The following is a 15,576-nucleotide window of genomic DNA, read 5'->3' as shown; positions in this document are numbered from 1 at the left end:
TCTAATTTTGTCCGAACCCTCCTATATTGATGTGTTCAGCCAAAAGTCTAATTTCGGACTGCCTATTCTGTTGTTCTCCTTGACATATCCTGTAGACTGTGAGCCCTCGCGGGCAAGGTCCTCTCTCCTCCTGTACCAGTCTTTGTCTTGTATTGTTGATGATTATTGTACTTTGTCTTTATTATGTAAAGTGCTATAATAAATGGCGCTATAATAATAATAAATAATAATAATAAGCTGGTGCCAGATACTTCTGGCAGCGGCTCTCTCATAGAGAACACTGGACTGCTTGTCGGAGCACACGTTCCTATATATGTCGGGAGAGCATGTATGTCTGATTTAGGCAAAATAGCTGCCGCCATAACACTCGCCAAAACATCGTAAGGGGACATTAAGCCCAAATTAGAGTTTTCTCATTTGTTGGTTAATCGCTCCCATGTTTATTGACAAGTGACCCGCTGATTATAGTGTATGTAAAAAGTCCTTAAAGGGTTATTTCCATCTCAACCATTCTTCATTTTTTCTCCTTATTTTTAACTTTATAGGATTCTTTCAAGACTGCCAACTCCCTCTAAGAACAAGCCTTATTTCAGGGGCAGAAAAGCATCCACCTCCCTCCATGAACAAGGTGACTCTGTACATGAGGCTGATGTGTATGTGACTGGACCTACACAGGGAATAAGCCGGATTCACATAGCTGAAATATTTCACTATAGCGAGGTACAAAGGTCTACTACTGCAGTCACATAACCCTTTTATAAAAGTAGTGGTATTTTCAGATCAACACAGGAAAAGGCAAATCTTGTGGTCAGCGATATTTCTATATCGAGGATCCAGTTATTGCCTGTTCGTACTACACATGAATACTGTACACGCATATAATGCTGCCAATTCTATGAATTTGGAGGTATACACAGACACCTTGATGTTTACCTCAGTAATGAGACATTCCAATTCATGTCTACTCAATGTCAGGTTGCTCCCAATAGTGTCAGTCACACCCTGAAAATAATTGAATAGCAATTAAAATAAATTATATACAAAATAATGCATAATAGACCTGATAAAATGATGAAATGACCCAACATATGATAATTGTGTTAACGTGTATAAGCAGTAAAGTGTTTGCAAGATCGCCTAGAATCATGTTTGAATTATTCTTCAATTTCATTAGTGCCCCACACTTTAGTTACTCGATCGATTAACAAGCAGTGCCGAGCACGCTCGCTCATCACTAGTGAAAATGTATTTCCCATTAACCTATCAATTATTTTATGGAAAGAATGTGACCTCAGCTGATTCATATGTCATAAATGTATTTTGACAGACAACTTTTTGTTTCTTCTGAGACAAATTAAATACTCTTAAAGAGAAACTGTCAGGTGCAATATGCACCCAGAACCATGAGCAGTTCTGGGTGCATACTGCTAATCCCTGCCTAACCGTCCCTGTATCTAGTACATGCTAAGAGGGATGACTAGCCAAGGAAAATAACGCCCTTGCGACTAGTCGCTGGCTTCATTAACATATTATTTAGGATCTTTAGAAACACTTTTTCTAAAGATCCTTTTATCTATGCTAGTGTATACAGGGGCGGTTAGGGCAGGGATTAGCAATATGCAGCCAGAACTGTTCATGGTTCTGCGTGCATATTGCACCTGCCAGGTTCACTTTAACCCTATTTGAAAAGGGGCCAAGGTAGGGTAATTAAAAAATAATCCCATTCTCACCTCTGGGACTGGCGCCACTCCTCTACACTCACTACAACAGTCCTTGTCATTTTCATGGACATCAGCTTCGAGAAGGTGGCATCACATGAGTACTACAACCCATCAGTAGACAGCACATTACGTCTGAGCCGGCTTCTTTCATTCTGAACAGAAAGTGAACGCTGCAGTTAATCAAAAGCCGCTGTTTGACTGCAGCAGTCACGTTATGCACCTTATGGATATTGGTGCCATGAGAAAGGTGGGAAACACTGTAGCAAGTGCGGAGAAACAGCCCTGGTCTGGGAGGGGAGTGTAGGATGTCCTTTTCATTACACCTAAAAGGTTAAGGGGGCTTTACACGGTACGACCGATTGTGCAATTTCACAATCGATCGTACCCGCCCCCGTCCTTTTTGCGTCACGGGCAAATCGCTGCCCGTGTCGCACAAAGTCAGTAACCCCCGTCACACATACTTACCTCTCATGTGACCTCACTGTGGGCGGTAAACGTCCACTTCCTGGAGTGGGAGGGACGTTCGGCGTCACAGCGACGTCACACGGCCGCCGGCCAATGGAAGCGGAGGGGCGGAGATGAGCTGGACGTAAACATCCCGCCCAACTCCTTCCTTCACATAGCCGGCGGCGACCGCGTGACGCAGGTGAGCTACTGTTCATCATTCCCAGGGTGTCACACGGAGCGGCGTGTGCTACCCCGGAAACGATGAACAACTAAATTAAACGATATTATGGAACCTAGCGAGCAGTACACGACTCACGATTTGTGAGCGATACTGCGTCGCTAGGAGGTGTCACACACGCCGGCATCGCCAGCAATGCCGGATGTGCGTCACAAAAACCGTGACCCCGACGATCTATCGCACGATAGATTGTCTGGTGTAAAGCGGCCTTTACTCTCATCTCCAGAATCCTATCCCAATATGTAGGAGGTGTAATAATATTAATATTAGCAAATATCTCCAATTAGAAATGTAGTATAGGTCTCCTGATATAGCCATGTCTCTTACCTCATGTGCAGGGCATTACAGCTTAGGTATCCATGGTTACAACCTCTCATATAGTGACTTAGTTAGTTGCTTGTTGTAACCATGGATACCTAAGATACTGTACACAGCTATATCAGAAGAACTACAGTTAGGTCCATGACCACTGAGGAAGGATTCTCCGGTCGTGATGGTTAGTATACCCACTTAACCTAATAAATAACACACCGACTGCATGTGACTTGGTTAAACAAATTGGCCACAGCAGCCTTTATTACCTATTATTAACATACTAACACAAGGGGGCGCCGTCCAACGGGCGACCCCAAACAAATAATAGGTAACACATAAATAATAACTGTACATGTAACCCCATGTAGGCCCGGTCCAGAAACCACTTCCTCCACCAATATCCCTGGCCGCAACACTCCGACCCAGAGATGAGGTATTAATCACCCCGTGGATTAATACCCCCCAAACCTTGCAGAACCCCGTGCCTGCAATTTACCGGAACCCGGAGACACCATACCAAGACAGTGCCTCTCAGTCCAGCCACCAATCCCTTACAACCACCTCTGGACCAGACCTACCCCCGCTGCTGCGACAGAACATACGACTCTTAACCTGTATTCCCCCTTTTTTTTTTTTTTTTGCTTTAAAACCGCATCATTCCATTTTCTCATTTTGTTTTCTTCTTTTTTTTTTTTTTTTTTTAAACAAACATAGCCAAAACGAACTCGCAAAACACAAGGGCGGGTGGGCGGGAATCCTTTACTGTCCGGAGTCACAAGGAAGGTAAGACCCCTCCCCTATAGTTTATATACTAGCCCCCTCCCCACCCTACAGTGACCCTATTCCACCAATCCCCTATAAGGGCCGATAATGCCCTTTAATTCACTTTATTAACCCCTCACTCCCTCCCTTCCCTCTGGTCATGTCGCCCCTCCCCCCTATGGGGTCCATGGCTTTCTTGACCACTGAGGAAGGATTCTCCGGTCGTGATGGTTAGTATACCCACTTAACCTAATAAATAACACACCGACTGCATGTGACTTGGTTAAACAAATTGGCCACAGCAGCCTTTATTACCTATTATTAACATACTAACACAAGGGGGCGCCGTCCAACGGGCGACCCCAAACAAATAATAGGTAACACATAAATAATAACTGTACATGTAACCCCATGTAGGCCCGGTCCAGAAACCACTTCCTCCACCAATATCCCTGGCCGCAACACTCCGACCCAGAGATGAGGTATTAATCACCCCGTGGATTAATACCCCCCAAACCTTGCAGAACCCCGTGCCTGCAATTTACCGGAACCCGGAGACACCATACCAAGACAGTGCCTCTCAGTCCAGCCACCAATCCCTTACAACCGCCTCTGGACCAGACCTACCCCCGCCACAGGACAGGACACGTGACACCTTACGTGGCCTGGACCCGCCACACACCCAAGGCTTGCTCCACCATCACGCAAACCCAAGGCCCATAGATCAGAACCAATCTCAGTAAGGTGAACCCCATCACCCCTTCGAAACTGCCACTTTGGCGACTCCAGATCCACACGTCACACTACACTACCGCCGTTTCTCCGCACGAAACGCGCAACCACCCTGTTCACATGATCCCGGGCGCGATTCAGCTTCTCAACTGACCGTGCCCCCCTCCACACCAATGTGGCCACAATCCGACCATACCACTATCAAACCCGGATACCTGGTCCATAAACGCAATAGATCCATCTTGATGTCCCAGATCAAATCACGTGATGCCCGCACTCCCAAGTCACTTCCCCCCCACGTGCAAAAACCAACACGTTCGGAGGTCTATCCACCCTGCAATAGTATTCAAACTCCGTCACGCCCCGCTCCATTCCAAGCCCCGCACACCGAACCACTTGACCAACGCAAGCGATCTGTCCACCCAACTGCCGACCATTCAGGCGAGCATCGGCCCGACGGGCCCCCCAGAACACGAAGGAGAGCCCCAGAATCCATATCAGGCAGATTCCTACAACCACCAAAACTTTTACCAAAACAAACCCCACCAACACCAATTTTTTAGCATGAAACCCGGACCAAGTCACAACCAACTACTCCATAAAGCCCTCACTGGGACAACAACTGTGGGCGCACATAACCCCGAAAAACGATAAGACTCCCACCAACCGATTCGTCCCACCATGTCATCACCCAGGCCACAACGCGAAGCCTCCGCAGCCGCCCCGATCCTGAAGGAATGAGGCCCATAATCTCCCGAGCATTCCCCCGCCCAGCGCAAACAACTCCTCAGTACGGCCACAAACTGGTAACGAGACAAACCAAGACCCATCCACGTGCCATAACAGCAGGCCCGGAGGACCGCCCCCCAAGCCGCAAAACTTCCTCACCAACTGCCCCGGGCACCACGCATCCATCACCACCAACCTGCCTCGACCCATCAGGTCTGTTTTTGGACCGCCTAAGCTGACACTCTACTCTCCGTCCCACCAATGCCACAACCTCGGACATCAGACCACCCCCCCTGAACCTGGAAGGGCTTACCAACGCCCCAAAAAAGGCTAACACAAAAGCCGTTTCAAAAGCACCCTCTCATAAACTGAGACACAAATTTCCCGCAAACCGTCCACCAATTGCCGTAACAAAACCAAAGAAATGGGCCACCTAGTGTCCCGCTCCTTCGCCCTTTTTCCGAAAAAAAAAAACCCTTCAAGGCCTGCCGCCCCAAAATTCCGCGACACGCCCCACTCACCCCTGACCTTCAACCAAAAAAGGCCACAGCCGCCACCCTAAGTATCACTGCTGATGCTGACTTCCCAGCCCTGAAATCCTCGCTCACTAGTGCCAGTAGCACCAACAAGTAATTTGCTCGCCCATCACCAAACATAACTCCCAGCATCTCCTGCCACTCACCGAATTCCTAATGAACCCGCAATCAATGCCTCACCAGGCTCCACAAGTCCTCTGGACACTGCTCCGATCTCGTCTGCCCCCCGGCATGAACTCCCACAACCTGTGGACTGAAAATGAGATAAAGCGTCCGCCACCCCGTTATCAACCCCCACCACGTGTTTCGCAACCACATGAACGTTCCACAGTAAACACTTGAGCACCAAATGCCGCAGATAAGCCACTACCGGTCCGGACTCTGCTGACAAGCTGTTCATCGCATGCACCACCGCCTGATTATCGCAGTGATCGCACACTTACATCCCGAAAATTGCGACCCCCCCACAATTCCACCGTCACCACGATCGAAAATAACCACAGCAAGGCCAGATTCCTAACCAGACCAACCTGCCGCCATTCCTCAGGCCACCTCCCAACGTACCAATGTCCCTGAAAAAGTGGTGACGAAACCTGCCGACCCGGCCGCGTCCCTGTACAGTTCTAGCACACCATTGGGCACCACCTTCTTCAACCACAAGGCTCGGCCGTTAAAACATTGCAAGAAAAACATCCCAACCAGAAAATCCTCCTTGATCTCCCGCGTGACCCGCACAAAATGCACCGGGGACCGTACGCCTACCCTATCTGCCGCCAAAATCTTGGCGAACACCCGCCCCATTGGCATAATCCTGCACGCAAAGTTCAAACTTCCCGAGCAAAGACTGCACCACCTACAGCCGCCCTTTCCGTGCTGCCAGCATTGCTGCTACCACACACCACAAGGCCACCATCTTCCCCTCCGGCAGCCTGCATGCCATAGCCAAAGAGTCAATCTCAGTCCCCAAAGAAAACAAAAAATTACCGCATAACCGTCGCCGGCCCCTCCGACTTATCCTGTGCTAAAGGGAACCCAAAGCTATCCGCCACTCTCTGTAAGGCGAACAACGAGCCAGCGCAAACCATGGATCCCGCCGGACCGACACCAAGAAAATCATCTAGATAGAGGATAATGGAGGACACCCAGACACGTCCCGCACCACCCACTCAGCAAAGGAACTAAACGCCTCAAAATACAAACCAGAAATTGAAACAGCCCATAGGCAAACAATGATCAACATAAACTCATCACCCCACCAGCAACCCAGAAGGTGCTGGCTCTCCGGATGCACCGGCAGCAAACGAAACGCCGATTCTACATCCACCTTTGCCATCAATGCACCGCATCCCGCCGCCCGCACCAAGTCCAGCGCTTTGTCAAACGAGACGTAGTACACTGCCGACAATTCTAGCGCGATGCCATCATTCCCTGACGACCCCCCCGGAAATGAAAGATGCTGGATGAGCCGAAATTTATCCGGCTCCTTCTTTGGCACCACCCCCAACCGGGACACCACCAGATTACTGCACGGCAGGCTCTCAAATGGACCCCCCCATCCTGCCCAACTCAACCTCTGTCCCCAACTTCCCACCCACAACCATAGGGTGGTTCCTTGCCGACCGTAAAGTACGACAAACCGGAGGCCATGCCTCGACCGCCGACGAAATCAGAAAACCGTATAAAAACCAAACCGCAAAATTGACGCCGCTGCCCCGCCCGGATACCTATTTAAAAGATGGCGCCATTGCCCCCTATTTTCACTGGCGTCCTCCCTTTTACCAAAAACCCGTCCCCCCTCAGCCGGAGCACTCATGCTCGAACCTGCATGCTGCCCCAAATTTGCACCGGCCGTCGCCAACTTGCCAGCACAATCCCTTTTTCTGGGTACCCGAGGGCCTGGCTCCCGTTCCCCCCGGCGCCGCCATGAAAAGGGGAGGGGGGGGGGGAAGGGGTAGGCTCGGGGCCGCCATTCAACGCATCCCTAAGGAAATGTCCTCACGGTCCCACCGAATGCCGGGCCGCAACGCCTTCCGCCGCCTAAACTGCACATCATACCGCAGCCATGGCAAGCCCCTGTCCGTGCGATACGCCTCCCCCATTGCATCCCGATAGTCAAACAGAGCCGAGCAATGCTCCGGCTCCTTTTTCCCCTTCACATACTCCCCCTTCCCAATCTTGTCCCTCACCTCCCTCTGGAGGTGAGCCCCTAACGGTCCCTCAAAGCACACGTAAACTGAACCCTATCCGCCAAACGCACCACCACATCCCCATTGTCCTGTTCTACCGCTGTTTAACCCGCGGGCTCCACTACTCCACCAACCGCACCCGTCCCAACCGGCGCCGCCTCGCTGCTGACCGACGCTGCGCCCTCCACCGTCGACCCGTCCAGGCCGCTGCTGCCGCCGGCGCGCGCGTTAACCCTGCAACAAGCCCAGCAACTGACTAAGCAATGCTGACCCCCCTTGGCGCTGCCGTGCCCGCAGCCACCTCCCCAAAACTAGCACCCCGCGCCGCAAGCAATGCCGAATCCACGGCTAGCTCACCCGACCGTGGCGCAGAAATGGAAATTGGAACCGCGACGTCCTCCGCCATCTGCTCGTCAGATTCGTCCCCCCGACCTGAGGGCTCCCTCTTCTTCCTCGCTGTAGTCGTCCTCCACCATTCCAGCTCCAGGGGACGCAGCCGATGCCTCCCCTCCACCACGGCCGCCCTCCTGGGCCGCCGCGTGGGCACTGGCGGTGGGCATCCGTCTCTTCCTGTGCGGCGACAGCCCGCGAGACCGTCCTGTCCCCCGGGCCGCCGCTGACCGAATCCTCTTCTTGGAGGAGCCTCTCCCTGAGCTCAGGGGGCTCCCCACCGTCGCCTCCAGCCCTCCAGGGGCCCCAACCGTGGCATCCCGCCGGGTCCTCCCCGGGAGGGGGAGACCGCTGCTGCCGGGCGCAGTACTGATGACCTGAGGGACCTGGCAGGAACCGCAGGGCTCCTGCCGTCCCCCCTGCTCCCCGCAGCCTCACGGGTATCCGGGTGCCGCCTGCACACACCGGTCCCCCCGCTGGCTGCCTGCGCCCAGCCCCCCCCGCCACCCACGGGGGGTACTGCTGGCCTCCTTCAATTGCAGGGCCCGCTCCCATTTGGAAGCTGCCGCAGGGCCGTGTCCCTCCGCAGGGTGCCTGTCACCAGGAGCAGGCCCCCCAGGCTGGGCACGCCCCTTCTCAAACCTCCGATCATCGCTGGGCACGCCCCCCGGTCCCGGGCTGCCGCTGGCCTGGTAATTGAGCCCGAGGCCTGGGACCGGAAGTAGGCCCCAGGCCGGGCCCGCCTCCGTCCAGGCCGCCGCTGGCCTCAGATCGTCGCCGGGCTCGCTCCCGGCTGGGAGACGCCGCTGGGCTCCTCACTCCAGCCCGAGGCCCGACATCAGGAGAAGGCCCCGGGCTGGCCACGCCCCCTTTGCGGCCGCCGCGGCCTCGCCGGAGATTCCTCCCTGCGGCCGGGGCAGACGCTGGAAGCAGCCGCTGCCCACCCCGCCGCGGAGGGTCCCGAGGGGGGCTCTCACTGGGCCTCCTTGCCCCCCCTGCGGCCGGAGAATACCTGATGATGGGGGGGGGGGCCTGGAACGCCGCCCGCGGCCGAGGGGGAGACAAGGGGCAGGTGCCGACGGGGAAACCCAGGCAGCCCTGAAGTGGGACTGCACTGCCTGGGCCCCGTGCACCGCCATCGCTGATCGGATCGTCCTGTCCCGTTCCTGGAGGTCCGCCATGCCGTTGGACAGGTCTGAATCCTTTACTGTCCGGAGTCACAAGGAAGGTAAGACCCCTCCCCTATAGTTTATATACTAGCCCCCTCCCCACCCTACAGTGACCCTATTCCACCAATCCCCTACAAGGGCCCATAATGCCCTTTAATTCACTTTATTAACCCCTCACTCCCTCCCTTCCCTCTGGTCATGTCGCCCCTCCCCCCTATGGGGTCCATGGCTTTCTGAAATATTTGGACAGTGACACAATTTTCGCGAGTTGGGCTCTGCATGCCACCACATTGGATTTGAAATGAAACCTCTACAACAGAATTCAAGTGCAGATTGTAACGTTTAATTTGAAGGTTTGAACAAAAATATCTGATAGAAATTGTAGGAATTGTACACATTTCTTTACAAACACTCCACATTTTAGGAGGTCAAAAGTAATTGGACAAATAAACCAAACCCAAACAAAATATTTTTATTTTCAATATTTTGTTGCGAATCCTTTGGAGGCAATCACTGCCTTAAGTCTGGAACCCATGGACATCACCAAACGCTGGGTTTCCTCCTTCTTAATGCTTTGCCAGGCCTTTACATCCGCAGCCTTCAGGTCTTGCTTGTTTGTGGGTCTTTCCGTCTTAAGTCTGGATTTGAGCAAGTGAAATGTATGCTCAATTGGGTTAAGATCTGGTGATTGACTTGGCCATTGCAGAATGTTCCACTCTTTTGCACTCATGAACTCCTGGGTAGCTTTGGCTGTATGCTTGGGGTCATTGTCCATCTGTACTATGAAGCGCCGTCCGATCAACTTTGCGGCATTTGGCTGAATCTGAGCTGAAAGTATATCCTGGTACACTTCAGAATTCATCCGGCTACTCTTGTCTGCTGTTATGTCATCAATAAACACAAGTGACCCAGTGCCATTGAAAGCCATGCATGCCCATGCCATCACGTTGCCTCCACCATGTTTTACAGAGGATGTGGTGTGCCTTGGATCATGTGCCGTTCCCTTTCTTCTCCAAACTTTTTTCTTCCCATCATTCTGGTACAGGTTGATCTTGGTCTCATCTGTCCATAGAATACTTTTCCAGAACTGAGCTGGCTTCATGAGGTGTTTTTCAGCAAATTTAACTCTGGCCTGTCTATTTTTGGAATTGATGAATGGTTTGCATCTAGATGTGAACCCTTTGTATTTACTTTCATGGAGTCTTCTCTTTACTGTTGACTTAGAGACAGATACACCTACTTCACTGAGAGTGTTCTGGACTTCAGTTGATGTTGTGAACGGGTTCTTCTTCACCAAAGAAAGTATGTGGCGATCATCCACCACTGTTGTCATCCGTGGACGCCCAAGCCTTTTTGAGTTCCCAAGCTCACCAGTCAATTCCTTTTTTCTCAGAATGTACCCGACTGTTAATTTTGCTACTCCAAGCATGTCTGCTATCTCTCTGATGGATTTTTTCTTTTTTTTCAGCCTCAGGATGTTCTGCTTCACCTCAATTGAGAGTTCCTTAGACCGCATGTTGCCTGGTCACAGCAACAGCTTCCAAATGCAAAACCACACACCTGTAATCAACCCCAGACCTTTTAACTACTTCATTGATTACAGGTTAACGAGGGAGACGCCTTCAGAGTTAATGGCAGCCCTTAGAGTCCCTTGTCCAATTACTTTTGGTCCCTTGAAAAAGAGGAGGCTATGCATTACAGAGCTATGATTCCTAAACCCTTTCTCTGATTTGGATGTGAAAACTCTCATATTGCAGCTGGGAGTGTGCACTTTCAGCCCATATTATATATATAATTGTATTTCTGAACATGTTTTTGTAAACAGCTAAAATAACAAAACTTGTGTCACTGTCCAAATATTTCTGGACCTAACTGTATACTACATTGGAAGAATATTTGAATGCTGTTGTTATAAGGGGTGGTAGAACCGCTGTTCTCTGTGGTTTTTCACACATCTACCACGTGGAAGGGTAGTGTCTAAATTTCACACAAATCAAGAGCCCATGGTTTCCCGGTCGCTTATGATATTCTTTATGTATAATGACTCATTTATACTTGAATTTGCACAGTATTAAAACATTCTGGGCACAATTCATCGTTAGTCATTTTTTTAAATACTTTTTTTGTCTTGTATTTGCTGGCAATTTTTTATGCCAAATTCATCAAAATAGCAAAGTCGATTCATAAACTTTACACAAAAATAAAAAAATGCTCTTTACTTCTGTCTTTAACCTGTTCTCTGACTTTTTATGGCAAAAAGTTGCATGTGCCTTTAAAGTGTAGCACAAATTGCAGCAAAGTTTCAGGCTTACATAAAATCACTTGGGGGCACATTGGAGTACGTTTGTGACACATTTTGTGACTTTTTTAAGTCGTAAATGTTGAATCAGGTGAAAACATTTGGAAACCACAACATCTTCCAGGAATGGCAAACATAAAAAAAGCGCATATATAAAAAAGTCACTTTTAAAAAGGTGCAAATGGGAAGATGAATATGTCACAAAACACTAAAAACTCAACAAAAGACAAATGCAAATACAATAATAAATTGAGCCCTCTGTAATTTGATGGCAACAACTGGTCAAGTGAGATTGACGTTTGACCTGCTTGCAACAGATATCTGACACTAAAGTAGCATTTTTGTCAGGTTCAGCATGGATTTCCCTAATGTCTGTTCTTCACATATTGATGACCCCTCTGTTGGATGACCACTCTGCTGGATGACCTCTCTGCTGGATGACCCTTCTGCTGGATGACCCTTCTGCTGGATGACCCCTCTGCTGGATGACCCCTCTGCTGGATGACCCCTCTGCTGGATGACCTCTCTGCTGGATGACCACTCTGCTGGATGACCACTCTGCTGGATGACCACTCTGCTGGATGAATTCTCTATTGAATGAATTCTTTATTGGATGACCCCCTCTGTTGGATGTCCCCCTCTGTTGGATGGCCCCCTCTTTTGGATGGACCCCTCTGTCGGATGGACCCCTCTGTCGGATGGACCCCTCTGTCGGATGGACCCCTCTGTCGCGTGAGCCCCTCTGTCGCGTGAGCCCCTCTGTCGCGTGAGCCCCTCTGTCGCGTGAGCCCCTCTGTTGGGTGACCCCTCTCTCTGTTGGACAGACTGCAGCTCCATTCAATGTGTAGCACCCGCTCCCAGGTACTGCTGTTCGAACAGCTGCTATTTTATTATTATTATTATTATTTATTATTATAGCGCCATTTATTCCATGGTGCTTTACAAGTGGCTCAAAAGACCTGGAAACTGCCACTATACATTCTAAGTTTTTACATTTCACCGGAGCTAAAAACAGATGATTATTGTGGGTTCCATGTTTTGGACCCCACCAATCTCATATTGATGGCGATCTCATGTGCAGGTCATCAATATGATGTAACTGGATAACCTATTTAAATTGATTTGATGTTTGGCATGGCCGAGCAACAGTACACCCTCATACAGTACACCCTCATACAGTACACCCTCACTAGATACCGTGCTACTGCCCGTCCATTCATCATCCATTATGTTCGGTATATTATGTTTCCTTCTTCCTGGTTATCTTGTATTGTGCGTAAATCCAGTATTCACAACTTCCCCAACACCAGCTAAGCTGTACAACAAGGCTCAGTTATTCTGCATATGTAATAAAGCATCTTCTGACATAGACTATCGTTAAAGGGAATCTGTCACCAGATTTTTCCCACACATTCTGGGAGCAGCAATAATGTAGGGGTAGAGAGCCTTATTTCAGTAATGTTTCATCACAAACTGGGCTTCTTGTTGTAGTTTTGATAAACTCACTTTTTTAACGTCTGCAAATCTAACAGTTCTCAGAATCCTAGGCTCGGTATAACCACACCTACACTACTGATTGTCAGCTTTTTTTTAACACTGTGCATAGACAGAAAGCTGTCAATCAGTAGCTCATGGATATGAATGATTACAAGGCAACAGGTTTACATGTCCTCTAGTGATAATTTCCTGCTGCTAAAAGTAATTTTATAAAAACTACAGCAAGCAGCCAAATAAGGTATACATAGTTGAAATTAGCATCCCTATCTCTACATTATCCAACTCTTAGAAGTGACATGCACTTGTTTTTGCTGCGGGATTCCCGCAGCAAAACATGCAGCTGTCAAATTCCGCCCAGTGCACACAGGATTTTTTTTCTCCATAGGATTTGCTGGTGATTCACTGCAGAGATGTTATGAACATTTTCTGCAGCGAAACATGCAGCAAATCCGCGGAAAATCCGCGGCAAAATCCGGTAAGTGCGCACATAGCCTTAAGGGTGCTTTACACGCTGCGACATCACTAACAATATGTCATCGGGGTCACGGTGTTTGTGACGCACATTTGGCGCCGTTAGCGACATCGCAGTGTGTGACACCAAGGAGCGATGATCAACGATCGCAAAAGCGTCAAAAAACATTGATCGTTGACACGTCGCTCCTTTTCAGAATATCGTTGCTGCTGCCGGTACGATGTTGTTCGTTGTTCCTGCGGCATCACACATCGCTACGTGTGACACCGCAGGAACGACGAACATCTCCTTACCTGCCTCCACCGGCAATGAGGAAGGAAGGAGGTGGGCGGCATGTTCCGGCCGCTCATCTCCTCCCCTCCTCTGCTATTGGGCGGCCACTTAGTGACGCCGCAGTGACGTCGCTATGACGCTGAACGCACCTCCCCCTTGAAGGAGGGATTGTTCGGCGGTCACAGCGACGTCGCTGAAAAGGTATGTGCGCGTGACGCTGCCGTAGCGATAATGTTCGCAGCGATCACCAAATGTCGCACGAACGACGGGGGCGGGTGCTATTGCGAACGACATCGCTAGCTATCGCTAGCGATGTCGCAGCGTGTAAAGCACCCTTTAGATTAGGTGTCAAAAATAGATTCCCTTTACGTCATTGGTTAAAAATGCTACCTGCATCCACAATAAATCAGGATTCATGATGCCCTCTCACCTTAGCCTCGGTCACGTCCATATGCGATATTCCAGAGCCTGGGACCAAATCTCCTCGAGCTGGTACAAGTGAAGGTTCTGCTCTAGGTGGATAAAGAGGAGGCTTCTCAAATTGGAGCACCCCATTGGCCCCAGGACAGGTTTCTTGTGGGAGGTTGCCTTCGGCCTGCGGTAACTGGGAGTGAACATTGGTTGGGTAGTTCTGAATTTGGATTGGATGGGCAGGAGCGAGAAGCTTTTGGCAATTCCTAATTTGGGGTCCAGGAGGAAGCTGTGTACATATCTGTTGTAGAGGGGTTTGAGAGGGACATGAGTGCATGAGTGAACGAGGACCATTCTGGGGTTTAGCCATGGGCTGATGAGAGCTTGGTGTCTGCAGCTGGGATCGGACTGGGGGTGCAGGACACACCTTAGGGTGCGGTGTTTGCTGGTTGTATATGTGGTCAGAGCAGAGCTGTGTGTTCTGTACTACACTGCAAGACAAAATGACAATTCACAGCATTAGTTTAGTCAGTGGATAGAGTGATACGTTTCCTGGAGGTCTCAAACAATTGTATAATATACAGCACGTCACCTATTCATATCACCTGTGTATTGAATTCTATAGGTGCCATATAATGTTACATGGCTCCCACAGTTGTTTTCGCCTGATTCCAGGTAATCGGATCATTCTGGGTACAGCGGCTGGACCAAAGGGCATTGTTTTAATTGAAGAAACCCTAACTGTCGAATTTATTTTTTTTTAACCCTTTTAGGGCTGGGGCATTTAGCATCCTTGCGTTTTTGTTGCCTTTCCTCCTCTTCTTTCGAAAGCCATAACTTATGTTTGCATCATTATAGGTTATGTGGCTTATTTTTTAAGACAATTTATTGTTTTGGATCACACTGCATAATATACCGAACAATGGGAAAAGATGACAAGTGGGTTGAAATAGTGAAAAAAAACCCCAACATTTCGACAATGATTTTTAAGTTGCGTTCTTTGCACAGTAAAAATTGTCTTGTGAACTGATTCTAGAGGTCAGTACAATAATGGCAATACCACATTTGTATTGTTTTATTGGTTAAAAAAAAAATCTGAACTTTATAAAAAAAAACAAACAAACAATAGGTTTGTTTCACTATTTTCAAGGACTTGTAAGGCTACGTTTCCACAATGAGCTTTTGGTGAGTTTTTGATTTTGATTGAGACTTTCTGCACCATTTTCTGCACCTAGTATGTAAATTAGATTACTGCATTTTTTAATTTCATTTTTGTGTGCGTTTTTTTCACATGCGTTTTTATCGTGTTTTTGACTGCAGCTTTTGCCTTTGTTTGGTGTGTCATGCTTAGATAAAGCTGCTTTATTTTTTAAACTTCCTGGTATTTGGCTTTGACATA

The 15,576-nt window shown here is 49.2% G+C and overlaps 1 protein-coding gene across 4 annotated transcripts in view; it reads right to left on the bottom strand.

Moving 5' to 3' along the window:
* AIRE (autoimmune regulator) overlaps positions 1 to 15,576 on the bottom strand; it is a 76,238-nt gene that overhangs the window by 3,601 nt on the left and 57,061 nt on the right. For all 4 annotated transcript variants that reach the window (XM_075338653.1, XM_075338655.1, XM_075338656.1 and 1 more), the window contains 2 exons: positions 14,197 to 14,668; positions 934 to 1,002 (listed from right to left, as the gene is read on the bottom strand). In XM_075338653.1, the coding sequence (XP_075194768.1) occupies positions 934 to 1,002; positions 14,197 to 14,668 (541 nt within the window). The remainder of the gene's footprint in view (positions 1 to 933; positions 1,003 to 14,196; positions 14,669 to 15,576) is intronic.

Source organism: Anomaloglossus baeobatrachus, chromosome 3 (assembly GCF_048569485.1).
Source record: "Anomaloglossus baeobatrachus isolate aAnoBae1 chromosome 3, aAnoBae1.hap1, whole genome shotgun sequence".
Taxonomy (NCBI): Eukaryota; Metazoa; Chordata; class Amphibia; order Anura; family Aromobatidae; genus Anomaloglossus; species Anomaloglossus baeobatrachus.
The sequence above is the reverse complement of the archived record's forward strand: the minus strand, read 5'-3'. Positions and strand labels throughout refer to the sequence as shown.